Source organism: Ylistrum balloti, unplaced genomic scaffold (assembly GCF_031769215.1).
Source record: "Ylistrum balloti isolate Yb309-2 unplaced genomic scaffold, AGI_CSIRO_Ybal_v1 Utg370386, whole genome shotgun sequence".
Classification (NCBI taxonomy): Eukaryota; Metazoa; Mollusca; class Bivalvia; order Pectinida; family Pectinidae; genus Ylistrum; species Ylistrum balloti.
The window spans coordinates 2076113-2091320 of record NW_026782268.1 but is presented as its reverse complement, the minus strand read 5'-3'; the positions used below and the strand labels follow the sequence as shown (position 1 = coordinate 2091320).

General features: G+C 33.2%; 3 protein-coding genes across 3 annotated transcripts; all 3 read right to left on the bottom strand.

Moving 5' to 3' along the window:
- Positions 1-4858: 4858 nt before the first annotated feature.
- LOC132554173 (neuronal acetylcholine receptor subunit alpha-3-like) lies at positions 4859-6160 on the bottom strand. Its single transcript, XM_060218471.1, has one exon. It carries the CDS (start codon positions 6158-6160, stop codon positions 4859-4861), a length of 1302 nt encoding a protein of 433 aa, XP_060074454.1.
- Positions 6161-9258: 3098 nt separating this feature from the next.
- Positions 9259-10566, bottom strand: LOC132554171 (neuronal acetylcholine receptor subunit alpha-7-like). Its single transcript, XM_060218470.1, has one exon. The coding sequence runs from the start codon at positions 10564-10566 to the stop codon at positions 9259-9261; it is 1308 nt and encodes a 435-aa protein (XP_060074453.1).
- A 1675-nt stretch (positions 10567-12241) lies between these two features.
- Positions 12242-13528, bottom strand: LOC132554170 (acetylcholine receptor subunit beta-like). Its single transcript, XM_060218469.1, has one exon. The coding sequence runs from the start codon at positions 13526-13528 to the stop codon at positions 12242-12244; it is 1287 nt and encodes a 428-aa protein (XP_060074452.1).
- Between the last annotated feature and the right edge of the window lie 1680 nt (positions 13529-15208).

Here is a 15208-nt window from a genome sequence, read left to right as displayed (position 1 = left end):
CCTGGTAAAGATGAGTGTTTGATGTAATATATCCTTTGGCACATATCACTATCCAGTAAGCACAAATATTACATTTGTTAGTTCCAAATTGTCACTGTATTTTTTTTATACGTTTCAATGGCATTGGACCAGAATAGACATGTGGTGTCTTATATATAAAGAGCGTCACTTGCAAAGTAATATCCGTTTTGTTGGAGAGATCTTTTTATATGAAAGTTTACAGAGATTACGTTTTATTTCAAAACACTTATACATGAAATAAATTATCAAAGCAATGACATTTCATTTCCTCATGTTTTTTAAGTACAAGCATAATCGTGCATTTTGTCATTAATTCGCTAAGCAAGCATACATTATATTAATATGTCTTTATCAATGTTACGTCTGCCTTTTCCTTTAAGGTATATTTTCAAAAATGGAAGATTTAAGGTTGACGGATTGATTGATATTCCAAGTCCAAGAATGATTCGTTCAAGTACATTGTTTAGCCGCATTGTGTTCGAACACACTTGTATTACGACACCGTGTGTTCCTTTTCTCAGAATGATTTCGAGCAGTACACCTTGTGGATAATCATGAACATGTTCCATGTAATCATTGTGTGTAGTTTTGAATTATTGTGATCACGTCTACTCTTAAATAGTAATGATAGCTGATTTTAGTATACCGACTTGTAGAATATTTCAAAAAGGTACAGTAGGCCCATATCATAGACTGATATGTTTAAATTGAAAATTGAAACGTAATATAATCATTTAGAATGATTTTGATTTTCGTATGATCATTATTTTTCTGTGATTTTGTATCATTATCCATCGTTGTCTTATTGTTTATGTAGTTTAAACAATATTTGTATTCAATATTCAGCAATTTTAACGCATACACGTGCACATGATACATATGGGATGGGAAAACAGGCTTCGAGCTTGTATCAATTACTTCCCTTATTATTTATTTGACCAACAGTATTTTTATCGCCTTTGTTAAATATATTTCTGACATTAATACCATTCATACCATTGGAAAAATATTTTTGAAGAAAATGTACCTAACATAACGATATTCACTGCAAGTACTTAAAAATCACATGAATTAGCAAATAAAATTGTTTCTACATCTAAATGAATTGTACCCCATATTCACAAGGCGTTGGATAGGCTATAGAAATAAAAGCTATAGAAGTGATTCACATACTTTTTAAAATTTTTATTCCAGTAACTTTGGCATATAAGTTATATTTCAAAAATAACGTATAAAAGGTATTATTATCAGACTTATATTAATCAAAACGGTAAAAATAATGTTGATCAAATAAACAAAGAAAAATAATTCATATAAGTTCTAAGCTTGTTTCCCATTCCATAAGTATCATGTTTATTTGTTCAATAGAAATATTGTATAAACAAAATAAACAATAAGACAACGATACCTATTGTTATTAAGTGTATCACTATCACGTTGAACCTGATTAAACCTGATTATGACAGGTGTTTATTTAAACATGTCCTTAGTTGTATATATTCGTGACATTTAGTAACTGCATAACGTGATGTATTAACAATGAGATAGGCCTGTCACTACACGTTATGCAAGAGTTGAAGGGAACTTGTCTCATAGTATCGGTATATAAAACTGAATGACGTCAAATCATGTATTTTTTTCAAATCTAAATTATGATTGAAAATCAACAAAGGTAAATTAACACCATGTCAAATAGTGTTATCTCCAGAAAAAAACATTCGGGTTCAAAATGAAGTAAAGTCTCTAAAAATGATGTTGTATTTACTGAACAAAAACACAACTTCATTAAATAAAGATGTGAAAGGTCTCCGGGGGTAACAACGCTGAGTTTATTAATCAATTTTAGATCGCTATTTCCAGACATAGATAATGGGCATGACAAGCAGTTTTAATGGGTTTAGTTTAGTGCCATCAGACACCTTTAGGAGAATAATTGATGTTTACTCATACACGCTATTAACTATGAAAAGACATTTCATTGATTACTTTAGTCGATTGTCTATAACGAAAAAGAATTCTAGTTGGTAATACATCCATTATTTACCTTCGAAATAGCTTTAGCATTATACATGTTTGTTATTCAAAACGGTCACAAATCAAAGGAACAAATACTACTAATGGATGTATTACACATAGGTGATATCATTGATTCGTAACGAGGTCACTGACATTGATCAATGTGGGTCTCGTATCTACGAAACAAAAAATAAGATCTGTTAGTGCAATAAAATACAAAGGTTTCTTTATTTATGTCATTTTAGATCGAGTGCTTACTGCAAAACAAATACATCAAATGTTTTATTTGCAATATATTTGTATGCTATGGTTACTTTGAATAAAGCAAATATTGATTTAAAAAATAGCATACATTATAAGTATGTATCGTTTGAAATGTTCTGTAAAGATACCTTATTTGGGCATGGTGAAATGAGATTATGTTCTGTTATTATCTGGATGGTTTATCTTTGACTTCCAAATGTTTATCTTAACTGTATCATAACCTCAATTTTATTGTATCATTTTTATTGCCATATTTTGAATTCAGATAATAATTATAAATTCTGACGCTCAGAAACTAGTCAATGTTTAACAAACTTGTGTGTGGTGGGGGATGTGTGGTTGAATGGGGGATGGAGGGGGAGGGAGGGGGTAAGATGACGAAGTGGAAGGGAGAAGGGGAGATGATAAAATTTTAAACAATCATCAAACCTCGTGGTGTTCGCTGACTAAAGCAGCCTTTCTCTCAAGATAAGATAAACAACCTCACCTAATAGTCAAATGGAGTGAGATATTGTATTAATCTATTACTTTGGAGTATCCTTTCTACCTATTATATATGAAATATACCTCAGTTGGCATCTATAGTCCACGTCCAGCGAATTGCCGTTGACAGTTTAAATGTAGGACCTTTGAATCGAAATTACAGCCTTCCAAGGGGGCATTTACTACATTCACTTTGAGAACTGTTTTGGAGTTTTTAATGTATCACAATCCATGGTTTGTTATGTAACAGATCTTAGTGCAAAATATGTGTAAATATACTTTACAATGGTTTCCATCAACAAGTATCAACCACAAAACCATGTGTTGTTTCATAAAGCAGACAAAAGTAGAAATTCAATTATCAGAAAAGCGAAAGCCTGTCAAAAGGATTTTCAAGGATTACATTTTTCTATCGTGTGATTATTTCCGTTGTTCTTGAACTACTGACAAACTGAACAGGTTTCATACTGTCTTGTTGAGATGTAGACAGTACTTGTAAATGTAATAAATCTAAGAAAGAATTCCGGATGTTGAACAAAAAGAGAAATAAATTTAAAAACTCAATGCAGTCATGAATTCACGTGATTACCTGTATATCGTGACCCACTGTCAAATTGACCACTTTGTATCTGTCAGTTAGTCGACGAACTACCTCTAAAACTCAGAAGAGAAAAAAAAAAGATTAACTATGAGTGGGCTGTGACGGGAACATTGGGACAAGATTATCCGCTCAATAAATCAATAAAAGAAGCCAAGCCATCAGTTTATAGCCAAACAGATTTTCAGATAAACCGTATACCCGCAATATACCGGACTCACGGGACCGCATAGACGCATAGATAAATCGTATACTTGCTATGAACCGGTCTCTCTTGAATACCTAGATAAACCGTTTACCCGCAATAAACCAGACTCACGGGAACGCGTGTACTCTCATCTGACTTACCCCTATCCTCCGCCTATTTTCTTAATACTTGCATAATATAGTAGAAAGACAAATTAGTAACACAAGATTTCAAATTCATCAAAAAATTATGGGGAAGTTGTATAGTCGTCATAGTGGTCTCGTTAAGAAATATTCTATTTCTTTGTGGGATATAAAACTAAACGTGTTTGATGTTCGTTATTTTGATAATTGATTCCGTTGATGTATGTCATGTTTTCGAAGAAGACGCATACTGTTTTGGAACACTTGGTCTTATTATCATTGTACTTTTATTGGAGACTCCACGTTATTCTTTATTTCGTTCAAATATTTTGCCCTTGTTTTATAGAATTTGAGGTTAGATTTTCTTGTTTTTTCATCTTAAACTAATGATAAATAATAAATTTTTAGATTTTTTTTTTCGATTTTGTGTCTTATTAAGTAGAGTATCATTGAAAGACGGTGGCTAAATGCTTTGGTGGTATTGAATTTATTCTTATGTCACATCCGGGTTGATTTAATCAATAAATGATTACAGATGAATCGTATCAAACGAAGACTTTTTACATCAAGAAAATGTTGTCATTTTATTCTAAACGTTAATTCTTCAAAATATACACAGATTCCATTAATAGATATATACTTCAAATATTCTTCACTGATTAGATTTTCAGATGCTATTTGCTTTTGTATTGATTGGCTCTACGTGGAGAAATTACGCACATTGCATAGCATCGTATGATGAATCACAAGTGGATCGCGTGATGTAGAGTTCTACAATTATTTACAAATAACAACTTTAAAAAATATCACAGATGTGAAATGCAAACGCATGTGTTCCTTATCTTAACCAAGAAAGATCAGGAAGTAGTATTTCCAGCTCTACTACAGAATGTGATAAGTTGTAGATAATTGTACGATGATCAATTCGCCTAATTATTAAATCGAATTCATTCTGTAGAAAAATCAAATGCCCTATTATTTTCGATCCAATCTCCATGTCAAAACATTTCGATCTCATCAGTGTCAAATAAGTAATATTCAAATGAGCAAATTGAGCTATAATTTAACACTGGTGGTATTTGTGTGAATTCTTACCCTGACGTCTATATATCACACAAGCTTAACAATTTATACACAAAAAATATTCTAAACGTAAACAAAATAAGCTGCAATATTACATGCAACGAATAAAACAAGAAAAAACAGAAAGAAAAAGCCATCGAGAAAGCTCGCCAAAGTCTGCCATGACGGCTCATTACAAACATATTTCCTTTTTCTACAAGCAAGGCAGTATCCGGTTTTTGTGTCGTCTCCCTTTAAATCATAATCGTTCTCCAATCTGATGTCTATTTCCTCTGTTTCAATAACAATGTTGTTTACATTGGTAACATCATTGGTGTATTTTGGATTTTCCTCTACATTTTCTATTTCGGTTTTGGTTTTAAAACAAACACAATTACTCATTAGATATTGTAACCAAGATGGAATGGTCTGTTGCTTGGGTTTGTGATGTAGTCTTAGTAACAAAATGGTAGAAATCGTAACCAACATATTGATGAAGAGTTCGGCTATCAATAAATAACATAGTCGAGGGAAAGAAGGTTCGCTGGTTCCAGGCAAAGTGTCCGCCACAATTGTCATAAACACAGCAATAGCTAACAGAATCGTCACGGAAAAACCAACACGTTCACCAGATTCGGCAGGAAGAAGGAACACCATGATGTTCAACAGTCCCAACATACTGAATGGTACTATAGTGTTTATGACTTGAAACATTGATCGTCGTTGAAGTACTATTGTCAGGATGAGTATTTCCGTGTCAAGTGATGGATGAATACTAGAGCTTACATTTACCAAGTGCCAGACACTGTTTGGGAAATAATAAATAGTTGTTATACCAGAGGATAATGGTTTCAACGTCACATCAAAAATGGTATACATGTAGACACCAAAATACAACGCACAAGTTTGCTGATCAAACGGATAATATGTAACATCTGCTGGACACGTGACCTCATAAACATTAGCTGGAGACCAGTACACAGATCCGTTGTAATTTACAATGATCTTGAGATCGTCGAAGCCAGCAGGTTCAACTTTCTCATATGGGTTTAAAAGTAATAGGTCTGGTTTCCACAAAGAGCTCTGTGGGAAAACTGTACTTACAATGCCACCGTAATCGTCCGGATTCCATTCCAACTGAAAGTCATGCCAATAAATCATAAATACTCCAAACATAGAAAATCTGCTGGTCTTTTCTTCAAATTCCTTTATTGAAGTAACATGAAAAATGACATTTAATTCTGTTGGTTGAGAGAGGTTAAATGTCGGGCGCAAATGTTTGCTGTAATTTGACATCAAGTTTTGGTGAAGTCTTTTCAGATCTACATGAGTGGCTCCGTAAATGGTTGTCAATGACATACAGAGAAGAAATAACACGGATGCCATTTTCCTTATTACATTGATACCTCCTGATTTCCAGACATATTTATCGCGTTCCTGTAGTAGAATAACTTGCGTTTACTGAAAAATGCTTTTCTTAGAGAATCAGTTTGTCAGATCCACACAGTGTTTGCCTGTCATTTATCTCTAACACTAAATTATCAAAAACATAAACACCCGGCAGAAACCATTGCTGTGAATGTGATGTACGTCACATTAACTTGTATTGAAGTCACCTGCTCTGATCGATGCGAAACTCGTATCTGCCTAACGATAATTCCCATATGTAGCAGCATTTGTTTGCCTTTGTTTTCTTTACTTAATTACAATCGTGTAAATAATTAATTTGGTCATTGCTGGTAGCATTTGTATTGTATATTAAGTGCATTTTACCTTAAATTTATTTTACAATTGTCACTTCATTAAATAATAATTATAAAATGACATAAAAATCTCACCAGCTAAAATATATCATTATTACATAATACGTCATGTGTGGCTCTATCACTCATTGCCATGTATATTTATAGTGGAAACGCTTAATAACAACTTTACTGTAACAAACTGTCTAGCATGACAGAGAAAAATCAAAAGCATGAAATACTTATACTTATAAATTATTACAATCATGTAGATTGCCAACTCAAACTGTTCAAACAAATCTTTGTGCAATTTTTTCTACAGCGATGCTAACAAGGTCCCTCTGTTGGCTGTCCTATTTTGTTTTCATACATGTCTGAATTTATAAAAGAGCATATTCGGAAAGGTCACAAAATGACCTTGCAAAGTCGTTTAATTTCACTTTCAGATGGACTAATGACGTCTTGTCTCTAAATAACAGGCGAATTATTGACAATGTTCATTGTATATATCCACCAGAATTGGTAATCAAGAACATGACAGACGCTTCTAAATACAACGAAACAAACATGGACAACTTTCCAATATAGCTGTTTGATAAGCAATCGAAAGCGTGTCTTGAATATCAGGTTTACCACGCATTTTTCCATCTCTAGCTTCAGGAAAAAAATGCGTCACACATAATGTTTAGTTAGTTTTTCCACCCGGAAAAAAGCAATTGTAATCCTGCATCCTGACTTAATTTTGTGAAAGTGCCATGCTGTAACTTCATGTAACTGCCGTCATCATACCATCGTCAATGGTAAATCTTAAAGAACAAAGGATTTTTTCCTATTGAAAAATGAATAAGGTCACTTATCATGGAACCTTCTTTTCAATACATTACTATAACAAAGACTGGATGTTTGGCGTCCTGCTACCAAACACACGTCATTTATCTACATACACAATATTATTCTGCAGCATTGCTATACACAATGTACATATTTTATAATCTCCTTAGAAAATAAAAACAGATAAATCGTCGATCAATAATTTTCAATTTTAAGCGACATTAAGTGAAACAATATCAGTATTAACGTTCACAATATGAAAACAAAATATTTTTGAAAAATCGAAAAATGAGTAAATGTTTGTTACAAGCAAAATCGATAATTTCTTAGATTTGTTTATATGTGTCTTTTTTCCAAGACAAGGAAACAATATAGTATTTCAACAATATCTCTTTTTTAATTCGATCTACGCGTCAAGTTCTTTTTCTGGTCAACAATGGCACACGTAATAGTGTCATATACAATTAGAATTATACCTTAAGGTATTATTTGTGTTGTGTCCTATTTATCATTATTCGTGTATGTAAACATTACGTCAAACTTTTCTAAGTATTTGTAATTTTGGGACACAAAAGGAGAATCCAAACACTAGGTAATAGTTTAGATTGTTTAATAGTCTATCTAATAGAGAAGTCTGGCTTGTAATAAATGTACTCATAATGTTTGCCTTCCATTTGGATCTAATATCTAAATAATTGCCACGTGAACTTTCAAATATCGAAACAAAACCAATTGCGTTTGTGTTAATGTGATATTCTACACCTTATTGACATATTTTCATTGTGTTGAAATTACTGGCACTGTTCGATGTGTTTAGATATCATAAGTATTGATACGATCAGTAGACGTTAATGTTTCGAGTAATTTATTTCATTGGTATCATCAATCATTTATATTATTATCGGCAACATGTGTATTGCAAAGCAAATTAAAAAGTTTTCTACTAATGTACATTGTCTGCAAATGTAAAATGTGATATCATTGTTACATAAAAGGTATTTATGTTATAATTTCCCTCGCGATAATTGAGTCACGACTTCAGCTGTTTTGGGTATGTTATTTATCAATAACAACCAAGAAAAACATACAGCCAGTAATGTAATTTTATTAAATGACGAATAACATGACAGACATGGTAACAACAATGTCAACCAGGATGTACAAACAACATAAACAATATCATAATTCTAATACAGCCAAAAAGATGAAGCATAAAGTACGCCACACGACTGCGATATTGGCAATCATAGTAGTCAAGCGCCATTTGAAAAATGTATATGATTTGAATCAATACCTCGTTACTATATATTGATGAAGTCAATCGGAATACTGATAGATGATAGAAGAGGTATCATTTGACCGAACTATTACGAGTCATAGCTAAACGAGGCAGTTTTAATGATCATTATAATATTGATGTTGTCCTTCATATCGGTATTTAGCACAACAATTAATAATCAACATATATCCCAAAATATTCGCTTTTTTTGTAGTATTCTTTTTAAATATAGGCACATAACAGTGTACTCTTTGTTTTGCTTCATGTATTTCCAAAAAAAAGAAATGTTTTGCTCCTTACCGGTTCATCCGGTTCTTATAATTTGACATATGTGTGTGTGTGTGTGTGTGTGTGTGTGTGTGTGTGTGTGTGTACATCATTTTTTCTGGAATATTTTTCCATTCATTTCAATTGTTCCCCACAGTTTTCTATGACAGACTTCATATTCGTAACATCTGTTTTACCAGTGTCAAATGATTTATACTCAAATAATATAAAACATATTGAGGTGCTTAGTATCTAGTGTGAAAAGCGAGAATACTATTGATCTTCATAGTCAGTATGAATAACCTGACGTCTACATAGGATAAAACAATCTTTTCCATACAAAATATTAATACGCCTAGAATATCTTAAATATATACAAAATAAGCTACAACCTTACATGAAACAAAGAAGACAAGAAACAACAGAAAGAAAAAGATATCGAGAAAGCTCGCCAAAGTCTGCCATGACGACTCATTACAAACATATTTTTTTCCTCTACAGATAGGGCATTTCCCGTTAATTGTGTCATCTCCGTTCAAATCAGAATCCTTCCTTACTCCTTTATCTGTCTTTGTTTCCTGAACCTTGGGTACAATGGTTTTAATTATGAAGTTATCTTCATTGCTAATACCTTGGATGTCTTCCTCTATAGGTTGGGTCTTGTTTTTAGTTTTAAAACAAAAACATATGAGATATTGCAACCAAGTTGGAATGGTCTGTTGCTTGGGTTTGTGATGTAGTCTTAGTAACAAAATGGTAGAAATCGTAACCAACGTATTGATAAAGAGTTCGGCTATCAATAAATAACATAGTCGAGGGAAAGAAGGTTCGCTGGTTCCAGGCAAAGTGTCCGCCACAATTGTCATAAACACAGCAATAGCTAACAGAATCGTCACGGAAAAACCAACACGTTCACCAGATTCGGCAGGAAGAAGGAACACCATGATGTTCAACAGTCCCAACATACTGAATGGTACTATAGTGTTTATGACTTGAAACATTGATCGTCGTTGAAGTACTATTGTCAGGATGAGTATTTCCGTGTCAAGTGATGGATGAATACTAGAGCTTACATTTACCAAGTGCCAGACACTGTTTGGGAAATAATAAATAGTTGTTATACCAGAAGATAATGGTTTCAAAGTCACATCAAAAATGGTATACATGTAGACACCAAAATACAACGGACATGTTTGCTGATCAAACGGATAATATGTTACATCTGCTGGACACGTGACCTCATAAACATTAGCTGGAGACCAGTACACAGATCCGTTGTAATTTACAATGATCTTGAGATCGTCGAAGCCAGCAGGTTCAACTTTCTCATATGGGTTTAAAAGTAATAGGTCTGGTTTCCACAAAGAGCTCTGTGGGAAAACTGTACTTACAATGCCACCGTAATCGTCCGGATTCCATTCTAACTGAAAGTCATGCCAATAAATCATAAATACTCCAAACATAGAAAATCTGCTGGTCTTTTCTTCAAATTCCTTTATTGAAGAAACATGAAAAATGACATCTAATTCTGTTGGTTGAGAGAGGTTAAATGTCGGGCGCAAATGTTTGCTGTAATTTGACATCAAGTTTTGGTTAAGTCTTTTCAGATCTACATGAGTTGCTCCGTAAATGGTTGTCAAATACGCTGAGAGAAGAAATAGAAAGAACGTCATTTTTTCGTGTGTTACTATCAACTGGCTTAGATAGAATAAGATTGATCAATGAATTTCCACGCAATAATACTGAGTGCATTAACTGGAACAATACACTTAAAGCTCAAATGACGTTAAAAATAGGATAAAGATTTATTGCAAAATATCGATTTGGAGGAAACAATAACCGCTCATTAAAACTGATAAACTGATATCCCCATAGGAAACGGAATAAAGGTCCGATGATTGAGTGGGTAGGTGAGTGAGTGAGTCAATCATTTCTTATTTGAATGGTTATCCTGGGTTGTAAACTACAACTATTCAATAAAATATCAACCTGTTGTGGCTTTAACATCAAAGCAGGTGATATTAAGTGACGGTGAACTGTTCTAAACACCATATTGATTTCACAAGGTAACCTTTTTCATCAAGAATTTTTTTAAATCCCAAGAGTTTTATTTGTACAGTCCATCCATTATATGAATAGATTGGTTGGGATGGCTTGCTGTTTGTCATTATAGACAAAACAGTCTTGAAAAATTTATTTTATTGTCATAATGGCATATCCAGACAAACTACTGAAATCAGAATCGCCCTCCATTACGTATGTATTGTTCTGTTCTATTCCCCTGTTGTATAGCATCTTTTTCTACATCCATCCACTTTTGAGGTGGTTTATAAAATACATGTAATACATTTATCATAAAAGAATAAAAACTATCCTAACCCGTTCGTACGGAAAGTTGTAGTTTTTTTTTTTTTTTTTTTTTTAATTTTCGTAACAAATCCAATACCAATGAATTAAACTGACATACATGTATCACAAACTTACATGCCTCCACTCTGTTTTAATGCCAATTTTTTTAAAGATGATTTTCTTATATTTCGGACTGAAAGTAATATAAAGTATACGAGGCATTGCAGTTGTAAATAAATTAAACCTGCATTTTGTTTTTAAAATTTCAAAATTAACACAGATATTATTTCTCACAAACGTTATCACAATCAATTTGAGAATTATAAATATTTTAGTGACAAGATCTCTCTACAGACTATCGGCATACATATAGGAACTAACTGTACCCTTGGTTTTTTTTTTTTTTCATACGACGCTGAATATATCGAAGAGCCTATCAAAACAGGCCATTAAGACCTTGAAAGGTCCTTTGATTTCACTTTCAGATATATCGAAGACATCTTGTCTTTAAATAGTTAAAAAAAATTAGCATTTATTGAGCACGTCCATCCTATACATGTACATTTATATCCACCAGATTTTTTATCTTCTACATCAGCTGCTTATCTCGATCTTTTCCTATACCAATACCAACACGGCAGCTTTTAGTATGGCTGTATGATAAGCGTTATGATTTCAATATCCTTAATGCGATTTTCCATTTCCTGGGTAGCAACGTCCCTGCGTTGACCGAAGTCTAAATTTTTGTGAAATTCTCTGTTTAGCAAAGGTTCGTGATTTGTTCGGGTAAACTGAATGACATATCTTAAAATATCAACTTACACTTAACACGAAATTCATCAATGAACATTTTGGTGTCAAAAAATTTAGGAATGATCAACATCAAATTTTGAAATTGATTCACTTCACAATTACCATCCATTTGGCATCATTTAGCCTCATGTCAATTGATGAAACAAAAATATGTTTTCGAAAAGATATACACATGTGCAGTGTAATTTAACAGAACACAAAGTAAGTGGCTATCATGCTTGATACATAAATGACAAGAAAGAAAAGAAAAGAAAAGACATCGAGAAAGCTCACCACTGTCTGCCATGACATTTTACTACACGTGTGTTTTACTCCTTTTCGAGGTCTGTGATTTACCTCATCTCCTAAATCAACATTCTTTGCTTCCTGAACAATTGATACAACAGTTTCTAAACTATCGATGTTCGGGTTATTAAGATCTTGGTTGTTGATGTTTTCATTTGAATTTATTAATTTGAATTTTGGATGGAAACAAACACATTTGCCTATGATTTTTTGTAGCCATGAAGGAATATTTTGCTGTTTTGGTTTATGATGCAGTCTTGATATTAAGATAGTGAAAACTGTCACAAGCATATTGACACCTAACTGTGCTATCAATAAATAACATAGTCGAGGGAAAGAAGGTTCGCTGGTTCCAGGCAAAGTGTCCGCCACAATTGTCATAAACACAGCAATAGCTAACAGAATCGTCACGGAAAAACCAACACGTTCACCAGATTCGGCAGGAAGAAGGAACACCATGATGTTCAATAGTCCCAACATATTGAATGGTACTATAGTGTTTATGACTTGAAACAATGGTCCTCTCTGAAGCATTGTCTTCATCAACAGTGTTTGTGAGTTATGTGATTCAATGATTGTAAAGCTTGTGTCTTTCAAGTACCAAAGACTGTTTGGCGAATAATCATCGGTGAATATGTGAGTTGATGATGGTTTCAAAGTAACATCAAACACTGTATACATATAGACACTAAAAAACAACGAACACGTTTGCTGATCAAACGGATAGTACGTTACATCTGCTGGACACGTGACTTCATAAACGTCAACCGGAGCCCAAAAAACAGATCCATTATTAATCACAACAATTTTCAGATCCTCAAAGCCGGCAGATTCAACTTTCTCATATGGATTCATAAGTATAAGATCTGGTTTCCATAAAGTGTTCTGTGGAAAAACAGTACTTACAATGCCACCATAATCATCAGGATCCCATGCCAACTGAAAGTCGTTCCAATTTAGTACAAATACGCCAACAATAGCAAATCTGCTGGTCTTTTCGTCGAATTCTTTTATCGAGAGCAGATAAAACTGAATATCCACTTCTGTCGGCTGTGAGAGGTTAAACGTCGGACGTAAGTTTTTGTTATAATTTTCCATCAAATCTCGGTGAAGTTTTTTCAAATCTACATGAGTAGCTCCGCAAATGGTTGTCAATGACATAGAGAGTAGAAGTAACAAGGAGGCCATGTTTTGTGTGTATATAATGTCAACATGATACAGCTGACTTAAAAGGTCAGTACAGATCAATAAAACATTTTTCAACATTATATATGCACACGTTTGTTTGACCTCATTGGCTAAAACCTTGGCAAATAATGACTACAATCTAGATTATTAAAATTTGGCAAATAACATTAATTACGAAGGAATATGTTATACCGAATCCTTGATCTGATTAATTTGAACTGGTGAACTTTCAATTAAAAAAGGCTTGTGACCATGACCAGTAACATACAGACTTATTTGAAATTAGGGAAGGCAAATGTAATCAATGAAAATGAAATAGTATAAACAGGTCTTTCTAACGTGTGCTTTTAACACAGAACATATCGGTACATCAAAAACATCAATAAATGTTCATCATAAATGACTAATCCTAAAGGAAAACATGTAATATTCAAACAATGTATATGTTTTAGTGACCATATAATAACCGCTGTATGGCTCTATAGTAATATTCTAATGCAAATATTGGTTGCCTGACTTTTCAAAGACAATATTGTGATGTACTCATATCATTATTTGAAGGCAAAGTATTTGTATGAAACCTGTATTTAAATACAAATGTACGTTTATCGCATAATTGGAATGTTATCCAGTGAATGTAACAAGTTGCATATAATTTAAACTTAATTTGATTGGTCAGCCTTATCATATTTTCCGCTGTTTTTTTTTTTAAATCACTACGCACCGAAGTACTACTACACGTTTGGTAGTAAAACGGGACGACAGCATATTGTTTCCGGTGGGCACACCCGTTAAAACTGACGACAAGTGTGAAGGAAAGGTGATAAAGTTAATCCAATCAACTGCAGTACCTCTGTATAGAGTTCTATTTCAGGAAACTGGTTTCGAGATCGAACGACTGTAGCCTAGGTCACGGTCACAACACTGAATGACGCACGTTATGACGTCACAAACTGGGTCAAAGTTTTGATCGAAGTACAGAGATATCAAATTTATTTCATTTTCAACATGTTTAATGTTATGATGCAATTAATTTCATATTTATCTGCAAGCTATTAAACAAAATTAAGTCAAACTCGTATTTTGTTTTGTTTTTTCTGCAACCTGCAGAGCAGGCACTCCCTTGGAATGGCGGACGCATACTTTAACCCATCGGAATTTTGTGATGCGGTGAATGTCAACAAACACAACTGTTTGATCGATGTTAAGACAGAAATCTTAATATATAAATTAAGGGATAAAAAGCATCTTAATTTCATTTCATATGAGATTTTTTTAAAACTCGTATCTAAACTTTCATTGTTCCCTCACCGAAGGCTCTCAACTCGGTACAAACAATGTCTAGACTCGTTTCCTAAAAAATTCAAAATGAAATAGAAATTCCTGTAAGATTCTCTGTTGATGTCATTCATCAATAGAATCATCCTGTCCATCAATAGAATCGTCCTGTCTAAATGATGCTTGCTATATTTTTTATGATTAACAGTTACAATCATTAGTGTACACTTATATATAGAGATGGAGTTATATAACAATGAATAATGAAAAATGTCCCTTGGAAATCATTGCTGTTACTACATTCCCTTTGAGACACAAACATCATCATCCATCCTCTCTTTCACGTGCAAATACAACTTCACACACTGTCAAGCAAGATAAAAGACATTGACATAGACAAAT

What these genes read in the sequence shown, in the direction of transcription:
- LOC132554170 (XM_060218469.1), bottom strand. Translation starts at nt 13,528, where the DNA reads ATGGCCTCCTTGTTACTTCTACTCTCTATGTCATTGACAACCATTTGC.
- LOC132554171 (XM_060218470.1), bottom strand. Translation starts at nt 10,566, where the DNA reads ATGACGTTCTTTCTATTTCTTCTCTCAGCGTATTTGACAACCATTTAC.
- LOC132554173 (XM_060218471.1), bottom strand. Translation starts at nt 6,160, where the DNA reads ATGGCATCCGTGTTATTTCTTCTCTGTATGTCATTGACAACCATTTAC.